The sequence below is a fragment of the Aspergillus bombycis genome (assembly GCF_001792695.1).
Source record: "Aspergillus bombycis strain NRRL26010 chromosome Unknown contig00001, whole genome shotgun sequence".
In the NCBI taxonomy this organism is placed as follows: Eukaryota; Fungi; Ascomycota; class Eurotiomycetes; order Eurotiales; family Aspergillaceae; genus Aspergillus; species Aspergillus bombycis.
The window spans coordinates 85,858-101,569 of NW_019170003.1; the positions used below are offsets into that span (position 1 = coordinate 85,858).

Sequence of the window (15,712 nt, forward strand, 5' to 3'; positions counted from 1 at the left end):
GCGTCAACTTAATCTTCCCCCCTTTTTCTTTTGTCAAAAAAGAGAGAAAGGAAAAAAATAAAAAAAAAATGGAGAAAAAGGGGAGGAAAATAAATAATAATTAAATTGACGCGTGACTGACCTCATCGTTTTGCTGTCAAGTCTCTTCGGCTTTGCAGAACTGACAATGAACTCGGATGGTTCGCAGCAGAATGGTCGCCCTGGACCTCACGATGGAAGCAATCTGAACGAGGTTGCTGGCCCACCCCCTGTGTACGATCCGTCTGAGCAGTCGGTGCGGCTGAAGGATTACCTGGAACATCAGCCAGAACGCAGCGCTCAGATCAGCCCTCGAGACGCCAGAAATGAGCCTGTTGGACCCGATGATGTGCAGAGCCCGGACGAAACCCTGCACGAGAAACACCCGAAACCAGGACGCATCTCGAAGTTCCTGCAGACGACGTACATTGTGTCCTATCTTGTTTTATTCTCGATGGTTGGTACTCTACTCCGGGTGGTCATTGAATGCCTGACCTTCTACCCGGGGACACCAGTCAATACCAGTGTTCTGTGGGCGAACGTTGGGGGCAGTACGATCATGGGCTTCCTGAGCGAGGACCAAGAGCTGTTTCACTTTGAAAGCGTCAAATCAAGTCTCCCTGGCCATGTGCGAAACGACCCTCCACAGCGTGCCGCGCATATCAAAGCCCACAGGAAAACCGTACCGTTGTTTATCGGACTGACCACGGGCTTCTGTGGAAGCCTTACGTCTTTCTCCACCTTCATGCGCGATGCCTATCTGGCACTCTCAAATAACCCAGTGGTGCCAGCCGGATCGTATGACGAGGTCTCCCTGTTCGCGTCTGGCTCTGCCAGTTTGAAATCTCCTAATGGCGGGTTTAGCTTCATGTCCATTCTCGCCGTCCTCTTCACGGAGATCGGTCTCTCCTTGGCCGGTCTCTTTCTTGGAGCTCATCTTGCAGTGGGTCTCTCTCCATGGACGCCCAGTCTGCCTCAAGTGTGGTTGCGGAAATACGTCGACCCTTTGTCCGCTATCCTAGCTTGGCCATTATGGATCCTTGCCATCTGTCTCGTGGTCCTTCTCCCCCAAGCTCACGGAGCAACCACGTTATGGAGTCCAAATATATGGCGCGGACCGTTTCTTTTCTCTCTTGTCTTTGCACCCATTGGCTGCTTATCCCGCTTCTATCTCTCCCTCAAGCTAAATAGCCGGATAATCGGTTTCCCACTGGGAACCTTTACGGTTAACATAGTCGGCACGATGGTATTTGGAATGGCCTACTCCGTACAACATGCCACAGTCAGCACTTCTCCGCTCACCATAGGCGGAATTACCGGCTGCGAGGTGCTGGAAGGAATCATGGACGGGTTTTGCGGGTGTCTGACAACAGTCAGTACCTGGGTTCTCGAACTGTCCGATTTGCGGCGTCGGCATGCTTATATTTATGGGAGTGTGAGTGTGGCAGTTGCTTTGTGTTTCCTCGTCGTCGAAATCGGGAGTCTGCAGTGGACTCAAGGACTCGCCACACCTGTGTGTTTCCGATGACACCGTAGGTGTTTCACCACGCGGCTGTCCTGGGATGGAAGAGGCTCCATCTGGGGGCATTCCCATAGATCTTGTCAGTCTACCTGCCCATAAAGTCAGAGATCATCGCGAATCAATGTGCCTGTGGTCACGTTATATATCTAGGCACCGAGAAACACATTACAACTTCATTTCATTCCTAAAAATGCCTTCATCACTCTTAGAGACGTATTGCACCGAGTCCATAGAAGCCCATGTTCGTTCCGGTCTCAGCCGAATTAAGAGATTTACATAGTACCTGTTCCCAGCTAAGCTTACTGCAAAGTCCCTTCTCCCGCAGCTTCAATACGAAGTCTCGAGCGGCTGCGCTTCCCCCCTCAACGCACGCGCCGATAGGATATGTCCATGCGCCGCGCAGACTACATCTATATCCCTGAGCTCACCACCTTACGTCATCAGTAACTGTCCTGGAAATTGGTTACAGAGGTAGGTACATACACCAGCCCGATCCTACCGCGCTGGATCACCTTGTTGTTGCCCGCCTCGTCGCTAATGAAGTGCACCGCATTGTTATGGGCCTGCTCCTCGCCATTGGGCGTCAGCGGAATCTCTATGGGCCCGGTACATTGCTGGTTTAGGGGCCATTCGGTCTCGCCGTGATGGATGAGGACGATCCGTGATGGCATGTTTTCATGCTTTTGGCATCCGTTTAGGATCGGGAGATATTTGATAGATGTACCTAGCTATCTCGTACCGATTTAATATGCTACGGCATGAATACATAGGAGACAACAAGCAGTGGTGGGTAGATAAAATTTGGAACGGTCACTAGTCTTTTTATGCGTTTCTTGGTCACGCGCAAGTCACTTTCTATAGCGAGCGATATCCCACACCACTAGAAGTTATACCACCGCGGTTCTCGGAATCTGATAAAGGAATTTCCTGCAATCCCAACCGGTTAAATATTTACTTGGAGAAAATGTCGCTGCGATACCAATATCCTGCCAGTGTACGCTAAACATCGTCCTTGATCTCTTCAACAGTCCATTCGGCCCTCTCGGCCCTGCGAGCCTCCCACTCCCTATGGACTATTATTCCAAGAATGCCGAAACCAACGAGAAAGACAATGACAAATACAAGGATCACCCCGGGCTGGGTTTGCGCCCAGTCACTTCGCCTCACATGTTGATGGACGTCAAAACGCGAAGGTTGGAAAGCATGCGCGGTGATGACCGGCATACCGGAGGAGCGGACTCTTGGGGTATCTCTCAATTAGTATCCGACAGGCGATAGCAGTATTAACACCATGAAGATATACTGACTACGTCACGGCTCATGCGGCCAGAGTCGGCAGACAAATCCTAGTAGACAGCGAGGTGCGTGGGATTGGGGTTCCGAGAAACAGACCCCAGCAACAACATTGCGATGATGAGCTAAATGCAGAAGACAGCAGGACTACCACATCCCAGATGCTTCTAACTCCTTAATCTATGTGATCTTCCAGCGCATGAGGTCACCGATCGCCTCTTATGACTCACCGGGTCGTCCGGTCCGTCCGGCCATAAACCTTCTATGCCTGGTTTTAACCCTATGTAGAATCGCCGAACAAAAGTATAGACAGCTTTTCCTCGGAGATGACGTTAGATACTGTCAGCGGATCACTACCACGATTTACCCCTTTGCGGTCATCGGATTCACATAAGAGTCTTTCGCGGGATATACAGAGTTCGCCTAGAACCTAAACCGACTGGGCATTAGCATCGCTTTCGCAACCACATTGCGCGTGGCCGTGTTGATTTCGTATGTGTGACTCTAGAGCCCGTTACGCACTGGGCCTTAGGATTTATTGCCTGGTAAAATGGCCCCGACCATGCCCCAAGACAACCCCGGCGACGCCGATCACGCTGCTCAGCAACTGCAGTCCCCCACGAATGTCGAAGACCCTAGTGACGTCGATGAATTCACTCGCCTCGTCAAGTTCATCTCTGCGTACCGAGAATCCGACTTCGTCCGCCCCGACGAAGGTGAGGTGCGCGTCCACCGAGTGTGGTATGCCCCTTGGCGCAAGAGGAAATTCCGCTGGAAACACATCGGCGGATCCTCGCGCACGTTCCCTGACAGTTGGCTCCTGACTGATATCCGAGATGGTCTGACTGATACGGACGTTACTCATCGGCGTAATGTCGCCGGGTTCAATGAACTGGCTTCGGAGAAGCAGAACCCATTTGCGAAGGTTATATCATATTTCCAGGGGCCTATTCTTTATGGTACGCTCTGCCTACTACCTTGATTCGCACTTCCTGGCTTGCATCATCATGCTTAATGCTGGGCTACATAGTGATGGAGCTCGCCGTCCTGCTTGCCGCTGGACTAGAGGATTGGATCGATTTCGGCGTCATAATTGGGATTCTTTGTCTGAATGCCGCCGTCGGTTGGTACCAGGAGAAACAGGCCGCAGATGTTGTTGCAAGTCTGAAAGCCGACATTGCTATGCGGGCTACGATCGTGCGCAACGGGCAGGAAATGGATTGTCTGGCTCGAGAATTGGTTCCTGGGGATGTGGTAAGTATACCTACAGTGAAACCACACTCTACAACGGATTCTGGCTCAAGCCATGCTCTAGATCGTGATCGATGAGGGACAAACCGTTGCTGCAGATGCTAGGGTCATTTGTGCGTACAACAATCGTGAAAACGGGTGGAAGGAGTATAAGGAACTCTTACAGGACGGGGTGCTAGACGGCTCAAGCCCTCAATCAGAGGACGGCGACCCCGGTGAGGATGCGGGGACCAGACGCGGGCATTCGATTGTAGCGTGCGATCATTCAGCGATTACAGGGGAATCGCTCGCCGTGGACCGATACATGGGGGACACCGTCTTCTACACGACCGGGTGTAAGAGGGGCAAGGCGTATGCGGTGGTCCAAACAACCGGCCAGAGAACCTTCGTTGGGCGGACCGCAGCCATGGTGCAGGATTCCAAGGACACTGGCCATTTCAAGATGGTGATGGATAGTATCGGAACATCGCTTCTGGTATTGGTAATGGCCTGGATTCTAGCGGTGTGGATTGGCGGGTTCTATCGGAATATCCCCATTGCATCACCCGGAGAACAGACGTTGCTGTTCTATACCCTGGCGCTGATGATTATTGGGGTCCCCGTTGGTCTTCCGGTGGTCACCACAACGACCTTAGCTGTTGGGGCTGCGTATCTGGCGAAGAAAAAAGCCATTGTGCAGAAGTTGACTGCCATCGAGTCTCTTTCTGTAGGCCCTTTCTATCCCACTCCAGACCCCCCCCCCTCTTTCAAGTTTGAGGCTGATCGTAGAAGGGAGTCGATATCTTATGCTCGGATAAAACTGGGACTTTAACCGCCAATCGCCTTAGCATCAGAGAGCCGTTCGTGGCCGAAGGAGTGGATGTGAACTGGATGTTCGCCGTGGCGGCGCTGGCCTCCTCGCATAACGTGAACGCGCTGGACCCGATCGACAAGGTGACTGTGCTCTCACTGAAACAGTATCCCAGAGCGAAGGAAATCCTGCAGCAAGGGTGGAAGGTAGAGAAATTTCACCCCTTCGACCCCGTGTCCAAGCGAATTGTCGCGGTTGCAACGTGTAACGGTGTCCAGTATACATGCACGAAGGGGGCCCCCAAGGCCGTTTTACGGCTGACCAATTCCTCCGAGGCAAAGATGTATAAGGAGAAGGCGACGGAGTTTGCCAGTCGTGGATTCCGTTCCCTAGGTATTGCCGTGCGTAAAGAAGGCGAGGACTGGAGGCTACTTGGGATGATGCCCATGTTTGATCCCCCACGGGAAGACACCGCACAGACAATCGCTGAGGCCCAAAAACTGGGTATAGAAGTCAAGATGTTAACTGGGGATGCAATAGCCATTGCAAAGGAGACTTGCAAACAATTGTCGCTTGGCACGAAAGTCTACAATTCCGAACGGCTCATCGGCGGAGGCCTGGGTGCTATGGCCGGAGACCTTGTGGAACGAGCAGATGGGTTTGCGGAGGTGTTTCCAGAACATAAATATCAGGTGGTGCAGATGTTACAGGAGCGTGGACATCTCACAGCAATGACGGGAGACGGAGTCAACGACGCGCCCTCGTTGAAGAAAGCGGACTGTGGGATCGCAGTCGAAGGCGCGTCCGAGGCAGCCCAGTCCGCTGCTGATATCGTCTTCTTGGAACCGGGACTCTCCACCATTATCGATTCTATCAAAGTCGCGCGGCAGATCTTCCACCGTATGAAGGCCTATATCCAATACCGAATAGCACTCTGTCTGCACCTTGAGATCTACCTCGTAACCGCCATGCTAATCCTCAACGAGAGTATCCGTAGCGATCTAGTCGTGTTTCTAGCACTGTTTGCAGACCTCGCCACGGTCGCTGTGGCATACGATAACGCATCCTACGAGCTGCGTCCTGTCGAGTGGCAGCTGCCAAAGATCTGGATCATCTCCGTTATTCTCGGTATCTTGCTCGCCGCAGCAACATGGGTGATCCGGGGCACCATGTTCCTTCCTAACGGTGGCATTATCCAGAATTGGGGCTCAATCCAGGAGATTATATTTCTCGAAGTGGCACTGACCGAGAATTGGCTAATCTTCGTGACTAGAGGCGGCGACACATGGCCATCTGTTCAGCTAGTGGGTGCGATCTTCGGCGTTGATGCCCTGGCTACAATCTTCTGCTTGTTTGGCTGGTTCTCAAATCGGGATATGGCTACTAACCCGTTCGACCAGCTGCTGGACTCCCCAAAAGAAACTCATAACGGATGGACCGATATCGTGACTGTTGTCCGGGTCTGGGGGTACTCACTGGGCGTGACTATTGTGATTGCGTTGTTGTATTATGCCCTCAATAAGATTCGATGGTTGGATGACCTGGGCCGGAAGAAGCGCAGCAGAGGCGAGATCCAGGTCGAAAATATCCTGAGTCATCTAGCCCAGGTCACTGTTCAGTATGTCCAGGAGGCTGGGACGGGCAGTGGACGATTCTTCCTGGCGTCCAGTAAAGAGGAGGAAGAGGCTGAGTAGAAGCAACTGAAAGGAGTGATATTCGCTATTTTTGGACCCCCACCTCTCTGACTTCCTACGGTGGTGGAACTTGGAAATGCTGCCGGGGGGTTATAATGCTCGAGAAAGAGATTTCATATACAGTAGCTGCGATGTTTCTCGACAGTGGAAATGTTTGATCAAGTTGTATTAGACATTAATTCTGCGTGGTCAGAAAAAACAAACGGGATAAAATCGCTGACAATCCATAATCAGTGTCAATAACCTAAAAATGAAACGAGCAAATTCAGTGAAGTGCCAGACACTTCCAAACGATCTCATACCCACGTCCCCTCCCTGGCGCCCGTCGTGTGCGAAGACACTCTACCTAGACCGTCTCCTGTCCTTCCGCAGTCGGGACTCCTTCGACGAGCTGACCAGGCTCAGAAGCAGTGGGCTGGCCGGTACCCCCATTTACTGTGCCCGGAGCCCTAATGTCCTGGGACTTTTCGACCCCTCCACTAACAAGTGCCGGTTCCATCCGTCCCCCAATAGGATCCTTATATGTACGAATATACAGCCCCAAATAGCTTGGGTCGATTCCGGCATGCAACCAGAGAAACACCCCACAGGTGATGGGAATAAGGCCACAGTCCAGGATGCCGTAGAAGATGAACTCCGAGTCAGGCGGGATGACATTGCCTCCCTCGCTAACCCCCCAGCATACAGGGTAGAGCATCCAGAGCAGACAAATCCAACTGGCTGGTATGATGTGGGCGAGCTCGACGTCTCGGCCTAAGGCTTTAGCATATCCTCGAGGTGCGATGAGTAGAGAATAGACAAGCAATAGCCAGGACCAGATCCAGAAGGCGTAATATCCTAAACTCGCATGTCAGTGACGTCTTCGGGGAAAGCAATGTGTTTATGCTGACCCCATTTGTAGTCGCTGCGGACCACGGCACCGACTACTGCCATGATAGCCATCACCGCGCTCAGAAAGCACGCCCAGAGTGTATGCACAGTAGGGGCGGCGCAGGTGAAAAGCACGGATAGAGAGAGAAGCGGCCAGATTAGGAACCTGCAATGTGGCAAAATGCTGTCAACATGCGATGCATAACATAGGGTTGATGGGATGGAGATCAATCATACCAGCCACAGTACCGAACCCACCAGATCTGGCGATTCATTCCAGAATCCAAGTGGCCGCTTCGATGCCATTCAACGTCAATCGGAACCCATCCGAGATTAGACGCCATGCTATAGTGTTCTACCATTGATACGAAAGCAGCGGCTGCGAGAAGGTAATGGAATATTCGCTGCGTTGGAGGGCGGCGAAAGGATAGCCCCATTATCGCGAGCATGGTGAAGCCCATAATCGACATCACAGCCCAATACCAATCTGAGCCGCGGACAGTGATATGAATATCAACAGTCCTGTCGTTCACTATGAAAGGATTAACGTGGGTTGCCCTGTTGCCGCCCATTCTGTCGTTAGTGGTAGGACTATTGAAGATCCAGATAAGAAAGACAAGTCAGATAGGTTCTCAATGACATAGCCCACAGGCGGACTTTATGACCCGTACTTGAAAAACTATCAGAAGCAAATCTGCGTGTATCACCAGAGCCACATGGGTATATATCATGCACTAATAAACGAGTCATTGATGTAATCGATTCCGTTCTCTTATGCTAGCCATGCGTGCATGTATCTTGGTTCCGATTTGTTTACACTGAAAGACTGGAGTAACTTGGTGCGGTACGACTGTATCTACTCCGGTCCGTGTGGACCGGCTGTCGCGGACTTGTGGGCTGCATGCAAAGCAAGCGGACGGGGACGAAGAAACAGAAATAGGCTGGTCCTTTGGTGTGCTGCTGGATCGAACCAAATACTTGCAGGCCACGTTCGCCATCCTGCTTCCAGCCGCTGACCCTCATACAATTGACACCGGTGTTGAACGTCATAGCTATTCAATTCGGAAAAAGCAGCAAGTCTAGGCTCTCTTTTAGGCGAGCCGGTCCGCGCGGCCCTGCAGGGATTTCAGTCTGTGTCGATCATTCCGTGCGGATTGTAGATCTGATATATGTACTGTACCAACTTGGCTTAGCTCACCATAGTAGTCGATGATATGCAAGATCATGTCACCAGGGTGAGGATCCACTTATTCTTCTAATACTGTCTTAGGTGTACAGTACTCTACGCGGTGATTCTTCATTTGTACCAAGATTGATATCCAGGTATAGTTGAAAGGGCTTATCTTGCTTGAGATGTATGGAAGTTACACCCAGAGAAGTCTAGTGAATAGGTGATGGTACGTCACGAGGCAATATGGGATATCCAGGCCAGCCGTACTTGCTTCTAGTCATAGCTGTGGACTTATGGCCCATCCAATTGATATGTATTATATACAAAGCAAGGGACCAAAAAAAACAAAAAAACGAAAAAGAAAAGGCTAGATACATAGAAGCCTGAGTGAACTAAATACCACAAAGTTTCATACAGAGACACAACACCACGATTACAAACCCCCCCCCCCATTGCTTACTGATCGGAAGAAGCAGAGTTGCTATCCATCATCATTGCCGCGCCCTGAGCGTGGCAACTCCCACTGCCATTGGTACTAGTACTCAACCTACTCTTACACCAATGCTTAAGCGAATGAAACGTCCCATGAGTAAGAATATTCTCAGAACCCCACCGCGAGCTTCGCCCACTCTCCTGGATGACAGCCGGGGGCGGAGGCTTGGGCTTTCGCGGATATCGCAAGTAGTAGAACGCCTGGCGACATATAGGACACCTTGCGTCAAAATTGCAGACCCAGTCATCGGCACAGACTTGGTGGAAGAGATGCCCACATGGAAACTCCCGTAGGACGGACGTTGAGACTATCAGCTCAAGACAGATAATGCAGCATTCTAGATCTTGGTCTGTATTTTGGTTTTCATTCGCTTAGAGCACTATTCGATGCAAAGTATGGTATGCTGGGGTTGAGGGGATGGGGAAATGAACTTACGAGGTGGAATATCCGGAAGGCCTTGGAATGTTCGTAGTTCCGATAAGTCGAATTCGTATTTGGAGGCACGTTGTGGATGCATGGTTATTAGAAGGAGAATGAAAAGAAGGTATTTGGGGGCAGACTGGGCAAGTAACCTAGGGCCGGCGGCGGTAATCCCATTTTATTATCACCACGACCTCGACACGAATTCTCGTGCCAGCTCAGAAAAAAGCATCAAAGGTCAGATTAAATGATCGCCGTGAAGATCTGCGTGGTCGGAACAGGGTTCTGCACAGAGTAGACTGGGCTGTTCCGCATCACGCCCTGCCACGCAGAAAGACAAACGCGGGTGTACCGGCTAGAGTGGAAGACACGGAAATCACAACAGTATTTGTTGAGTGGAAAGGTTTGGACCCAGTTGGTAAGAGGTTAACCCCAGACAATAACGATACTATGGCATTGCAGGCTATTACATACACGTTCCAAGGCGCGAAGAATGGGGCGGCCTGATGCTGAACGAACGATTCACATCAGGGATGCCCTGTTATCTTGGCTCGCGATATTGTATAACCATTAAGTTACATGTTGGAGGTAGCTTCATACGGAGACTGTGCTAAATGCTTTTCAGACGCAGGAGATGTGTCCGACAGGTGCATATATTGTTGTTAGAAGCTGGGCTGCGGCCATATCTTCCACCCCTCTTGTATTGACCTCCGGCCTTGCGAGGACGATTCGAGCTGTCCACGCTGTTACAGAACAATTTACTACTCGAGACCGCGGGTGATAATTATTAACAGCCAGCGCAGTGCTGTCCCACTCTAGACTTCCATTTACGGATGATTTAAGAGTCGCAAGGGCCTGGTTGGTTCTTCATTGTCTGAATAATGTCCGATCCTCGCCAGAGTCATAATATCCAGCTCTCATAAAGGTAACAGGCGTGTTTCAGAGACACAAAGGTCCATGGATTTGGAATATCCTTCGCATGTCCGTCGTGTGAAAATACATTGAGTGCATGCCGGACGCTTTCCATCACACTGTGATCAAGGTCAGCAGTTCAGCGACATGGAAGGCATGCCTGCCGAGTCTTACACCTAGTTTTCGTCCGCTGCAATTGTTGCAAACGGAGCGCCGCTATGGCTTCATGGGCATGAAACCGAGATCGATGCAGACAAAGACTTGAGGGCGTGAGTGTCTATTGTTGATGGCGGCGAGGAGAGATGTTCATGACAGAGCGAGGGTGGCGATGTGCAGGCATGTGATGCCTCAGGACTCAGGGTATATCATCTGCATGACTCCTCCAATGCAAATTGTCAAATAATGAACCGATCGAAGGGTACTAGTAGTATGAGGGATGCTCCTTGGGTCCACCTCCCCAAGACAAGATTTGCAGTGGGCCCCATCTTGGCGGTTTTATATGCCCGAATCGAGAAATGGCTTCATATCTCCCGCTGCCAAAAGTCCGACACCGAACGTTCGAGCCACATTTGGTGGACAATATTTGGAATCTGTTTGTCTTTAGCTTGGAGATGATATGGCAAGGATTCATCTTGTGGGTAAGCCCTACTGCGATGGCCACCGCATTTAGAATTAAACTCCGCTACTATTTCAACTAAGCAGGTTTGATCAGAAAGATGGGTGGATATGCGTACACATGCGGCCAATTGTTGGAAATGGGTTATCTCCTGAACGCCTTTATATATTCCCCATCCCCCCGAGAAGAAAATGACCAAACCGACACCCACTTTTCGCAACCAAATTTCACATCCCCTCCAAACCCCGAAGATGGCCATCGATCACCTTAGTCTTCACGTTCCCGAGGCCAAATATCAAGAATGCCTCAAGCTCTACCTTGCCGCACTAAAGCCACTAGGGTACGAGATCCGTCAGCAGCTTGATGGGAAAGCTGTGGGAATGGCATCGAGCTTGGATACTGGCTTTGTTGCTCCTGCAGACTTTTGGGTCATTAGTGACAAGGACGTCCCAGCCTACCCCTCACACCTTGCATTTCGTGCACCTGGTATGTCTTCTGGAATCCACATAGAATCGATTTCATGCACTAACAGATGTAAGACCGTGCCAGCGTTGAAGTCTTTTATAACGCGGCTATCAAGGCCGGAGGTGTGGACAACGGTAAACCTGGATTGCGCACGATGTACCATGCGAATTATTACGGGGCATTTGTCATTGATGCAGCTGGTAACAATATTGAGGCAGTGTGCCATCGACCTTAGAAGCGCCACCGCGGGTATTCCAATGATGGGTGAGCAGGTGGATATTTTCTTGATGAAGCTGTAGATGCGTACAAAAGTGTTCTTTATCTATTGGCAACGTCCTAAGCGTGCGTTGGAGAAGCCATACAGTGCTCCAGTACAATTAAACGCTATATTACTGTGATAGAGCTGAGCAAGGAAGAGACAGGAGTCATCGCGACTTTTTACTGTCTATACACAGAATATAGATTTTTAGAAAGACTTAAAGATCTAGAGACAATAGATATAATATAAAGTAAGAAAATTGGCTGGCGGCGACACTGCTATAACGATTCGGCCCACAGAATCTTCCTATAGTTCTGTGAGAATGAAGAAATTATTTAGAAAAAACTTAAAATACAAAAGCTAAAGCGAGCCTTACAGTTCAGTCTTTAACAGATATTTATTTCAGCTGCAGGCTAAAAAATAATAAGAATTAGAAGATCCACAAGAAACAATAAATAGAGTCCAATTAGAAGAGAAGCCCCTGGCTTATAGAATATAGATATTAATATATCAATATATAGATCTCTTTATATATACTTTTTTTTCTTACTAAGAGAACTGTTATAGTTAAGCAGGGGCTTACTCATTAATTAGAGTAATATAGAATCAGTAAAGCTACTTTTCTCTCCGAAGAAATAGAAAGAGAACTCGAAAAGTGCCTCGATTATATATTCGACACCCAGTCTGTATAGTTTTAATCCGGTAGACTTGGGAGCATAAAGCTTTCTTCTGATAAAGGATTGACGCCCCACTTGTGCTCCTTTTGCGAGAAATAGATAAACAGTTTTCAATGTGCGTTGGTTGAATTCACGGCGAAACAGGCTTATATTGATTTGCAAAGTTGGAAAAAAAGTGAATAAATCACAGAGAAAGTAAGCATTGTCGTCGAATCCTTACTTTGCCTCTTACATCCCAGGGGTTGATAGGTCAAAAGTCTTCAAGCCCCAAGTGATCCGCCTCGCGTGGTGTAGGACTGGACTGTTTTACCAGTTGAAAGGGCAGTTTTAAGTCTCGGCACAGTCGAACCGAATTCATTCCCACTTGACATTTAATTTAGGATTAAAGGTCTCACTATACACATGCACTTATTCAGCAGTCCTATTTCGACAGCATCTTCTGCACTCGCTTGACGAGGCTCTGTTCAAACTGCTCCACCCCGTTCGACTGCTTGTTCAACTTGCCCGCTTTAACCACATACACAGCTCGGCTGCGAGCTGTGCTTTCTTCTGTCTCTTCCTCTAACCCCTCAAAGTCATCATCGAGCCTATGCTCTGTATCACGTTTGCCTTCCACAACGGAGCGGATCAGGAATCGGTCGTGGGATACGAGGATAATGGCGCCGTTGAAGGAGGAGAGTGCTGTTGCGAGCGCCGTAACAGTATGGAAGTCTAGGTGCGTTGTAACTTCGTCGAGAATGAGAAGTTGCGGGGCACTCCAGACAATACGTGCAAGGGCAAGGCGGACCTGTATATTTATGAGCAGGCTATTTCGATAGAGATAGAAGGGGGTTGAAGACTCAAGAATATACTTACTAGCTGTCCACCCGACAATTTGCTTACAGGCACATCAGATGCAATGCGACCTTGCAATCCCATAGATGATAGGAGCCCTCTCACTGCACCTTCATTGAGGGATCCATCTGCTTCGGTCATCAAGAGGCTGAGAGCCGTGAGACTGGGCTCCTCTCTTCCCCGTTCCTGAAGCTCCTCAACAGAGTGTTGACCATAATACCCCATTTTGAGTCGGGAGTGGGTGGTCACTTTACCCTTAGATGGGATAAGCTGCCCAGTCAATATCCGAATCAAAGTTGTCTTTCCTGATCCATTGAGACCCATAATGCCGACTCGATCGCCAATATGAACAACCATGTTGATATCATCCAGAATACCCGGCTCATTCCTCTTATATTGGAATGTAATACCTTCCAAAGAGACCAGTGGTCCTGGGAATCGTAGCGCAGTAGCATCAGGTAAACTCATACTCGCTCCTCTCTCATCGGTTGGTACAACGATCTCTGGTCGCACAAGATCTCGACTCAATTTGAAGCGAACCCCATTCGGACCAACCTGGAGTCCCATCCGATCATCAACTTTTTTCTGTCGCGACTTTGCCTGTCGAAGCTTGTTTTCGTCATTCGTTTTCTTTCCGATCTTTATATTTTCCCGGATAGTAGCTTCCATATGGGCAATCTGTCGCTCCTGCGCCTCTTTCATACGCCCCAGGTACAGCTTCTGTTCTTCATGGTATTTTTCATAGGCCGTAAGGTTGCCGCGGAAGTAGTTGAGCTTCTGGTCTCTGAGAATCACGATTTCTTCACAGACAGCGTTGACAAACTCTTTGTCGTGAGAAACGAAGAGAATGGTGGTTTCTGATGTCTCGCGGAGTTGTTGGAGGTAGTTTTCTAACCAGACTACTCCTAGTAGATCCAAGAAATTGGTCGGTTCGTCGAGAATCATGACATCGGGCTTCTGAATCAGAACACTTGCGAGCATGCATCTCATTCGCCACCCTCCTGATAGCGTAGCTACCTTTCTCTGCAGAGTTTCTTCTTTGAATCCGAGACCTCGTAGAATTCGTCGGGCTTCGTTTTCGATGTCTGCAAGTTTGAGCTTTATAACTATCAGCTGGATCCAACGTGATAGGTGAGGTTGAGGGGCCGGGGTCGGGGCCGGGGGGGGATATACATCCTCAAGCTGAGCTTGTAGATTCTGAAGCATCTCGGCTGCTTCCTGTGTATCCACTTGTACTGCCTCGGCATCGATAGCATCGGGTCCTTGAGAAAGTCTAGTTGAAGGTAAGCCATTTGCTCGAGGTGGCGGGCTCGATCGTCTCACAATTCTTCCGTTGATTCAAGCTTTGATTCGGCAACTTTCACATCCTTTCGTGCCTGTAGGCCTCTCGCACCACTCTTAAGGTTCGCATTCTTTTGAGCAAGAAAGAGTTTCTTTCCTGCCTGCTCATATCTGATTTTACGAAAGGCATGGACAGGCTCCAATGGGTCCTCTGTTTCAAAACTCTTGGCAAGGACTAGCACGATGTTAATGGTATTTTCAGAGTTATAGAAGATGGGGGGCCTATAGTACCATCGGCTAAGCGAACTGCCTCGTTCCTGGCCTCATCACTGCCAAGTACAGACTCCAAGACTGTCTTCTCCAGGTTCAGACCGTATGTACTTCCCGAATCATCTTGATCTTGCGTCTGTTGTAAGATTGCAATTCGAGTTGGGTGAGGGATCCCAGGGATAAGCTTTTCAGCCATCGCCCTCAGAAGGGCTAGTATGTATGTCAATGCTAGTTTACCTTGGCGGGATTCTTCATCTCTTACTTGATTTCCCAGTCCCATTTCGTCCAATTAATCCATAATGAATGCCTCCCTTTAGCCGAAGGTGTCCATCTGATATAAGCTCTCGTCCTGTTGCTTTGGCCTTGTATTTTCCTTTCGATTTTGTTTTCGGGGCATCGTCAGCTGAGTCGTGAGCTGATGTGACGGTTATTGAAAGACCCTCTATGTCTATCTTTTTGGAATACAGTTAGTGAATGCTATCGCGTCGGAGATCAATCCACTTACTTCCGGCGAAGGATTGTCATCTAGAAGGTGGAATCGAGTTTGTTTGCAGCTGGCAAGGATTGTAGGGGCGGAGGTCATAGTCTCGTCAATTGGGGAATAGAATCGCCGGGGGGTCAAACTGTCAATGTAGACGAACTCAAGTCGCGCTATGGTACACTCGATTCGAAATGAGCGCGTAAAACATAGATGAAGTTGTCAATGGCCGTGTTATGTCCTTGCGAGATTCATATACTCAGAGCGGAAAGCCTCGGCGCACATATGCCCATGCAATTTCTGCAAAAATTATCTAACCCTTCGCCTCGTATAAAGAAAGAGCCATCGCCCAGCAGAGCACAAGAACTCCTTACTGTTCATTTTTGCGTGACCTTCTC

The 15,712-nt window shown here is 49.5% G+C and overlaps 5 protein-coding genes across 5 annotated transcripts; 3 read left to right on the forward strand and 2 right to left on the reverse strand.

Annotated features, from left to right (window-relative positions):
• Positions 1 to 166: 166 nt before the first annotated feature.
• ABOM_000039 (FluC/FEX family fluoride channel) lies at positions 167 to 1,546 on the forward strand (the record flags this gene model as incomplete). Its single annotated transcript, XM_022527169.1, has 1 exon — positions 167 to 1,546. The coding sequence occupies one exon, from the start codon at positions 167 to 169 to the stop codon at positions 1,544 to 1,546; it is 1,380 nt and encodes a 459-aa protein (XP_022394776.1).
• Positions 1,547 to 3,383: 1,837 nt separating this feature from the next.
• ABOM_000040 (plasma membrane ATPase 2) lies at positions 3,384 to 6,568 on the forward strand (the record flags this gene model as incomplete). Its single annotated transcript, XM_022527170.1, has 4 exons — positions 3,384 to 3,792; positions 3,864 to 4,087; positions 4,149 to 4,790; positions 4,856 to 6,568. The coding sequence occupies 4 exons, from the start codon at positions 3,384 to 3,386 to the stop codon at positions 6,566 to 6,568; spliced, it is 2,988 nt and encodes a 995-aa protein (XP_022394926.1).
• A 346-nt stretch (positions 6,569 to 6,914) lies between these two features.
• On the reverse strand, positions 6,915 to 8,010 carry ABOM_000041 (opsin family protein; the record flags this gene model as incomplete). Its single annotated transcript, XM_022527171.1, has 3 exons — positions 6,915 to 7,405; positions 7,459 to 7,604; positions 7,676 to 8,010. The coding sequence occupies 3 exons, from the start codon at positions 8,008 to 8,010 to the stop codon at positions 6,915 to 6,917; spliced, it is 972 nt and encodes a 323-aa protein (XP_022394925.1).
• Positions 8,011 to 11,301: 3,291 nt separating this feature from the next.
• Positions 11,302 to 11,750, forward strand: ABOM_000042 (VOC family protein; the record flags this gene model as incomplete). The annotated part of the gene is made up of 2 exons (XM_022527172.1): positions 11,302 to 11,536; positions 11,590 to 11,750. 2 exons carry the CDS (start codon positions 11,302 to 11,304, stop codon positions 11,748 to 11,750), a joined length of 396 nt encoding a protein of 131 aa, XP_022394924.1.
• Positions 11,751 to 12,872: 1,122 nt separating this feature from the next.
• ABOM_000043 (ABC-F family ATP-binding cassette domain-containing protein) lies at positions 12,873 to 15,695 on the reverse strand (the record flags this gene model as incomplete). Its single annotated transcript, XM_022527173.1, has 7 exons — positions 12,873 to 13,238; positions 13,307 to 14,558; positions 14,609 to 14,801; positions 14,858 to 15,046; positions 15,099 to 15,288; positions 15,342 to 15,487; positions 15,689 to 15,695. 7 exons carry the CDS (start codon positions 15,693 to 15,695, stop codon positions 12,873 to 12,875), a joined length of 2,343 nt encoding a protein of 780 aa, XP_022394923.1.
• Positions 15,696 to 15,712: the final 17 nt, after the last annotated feature.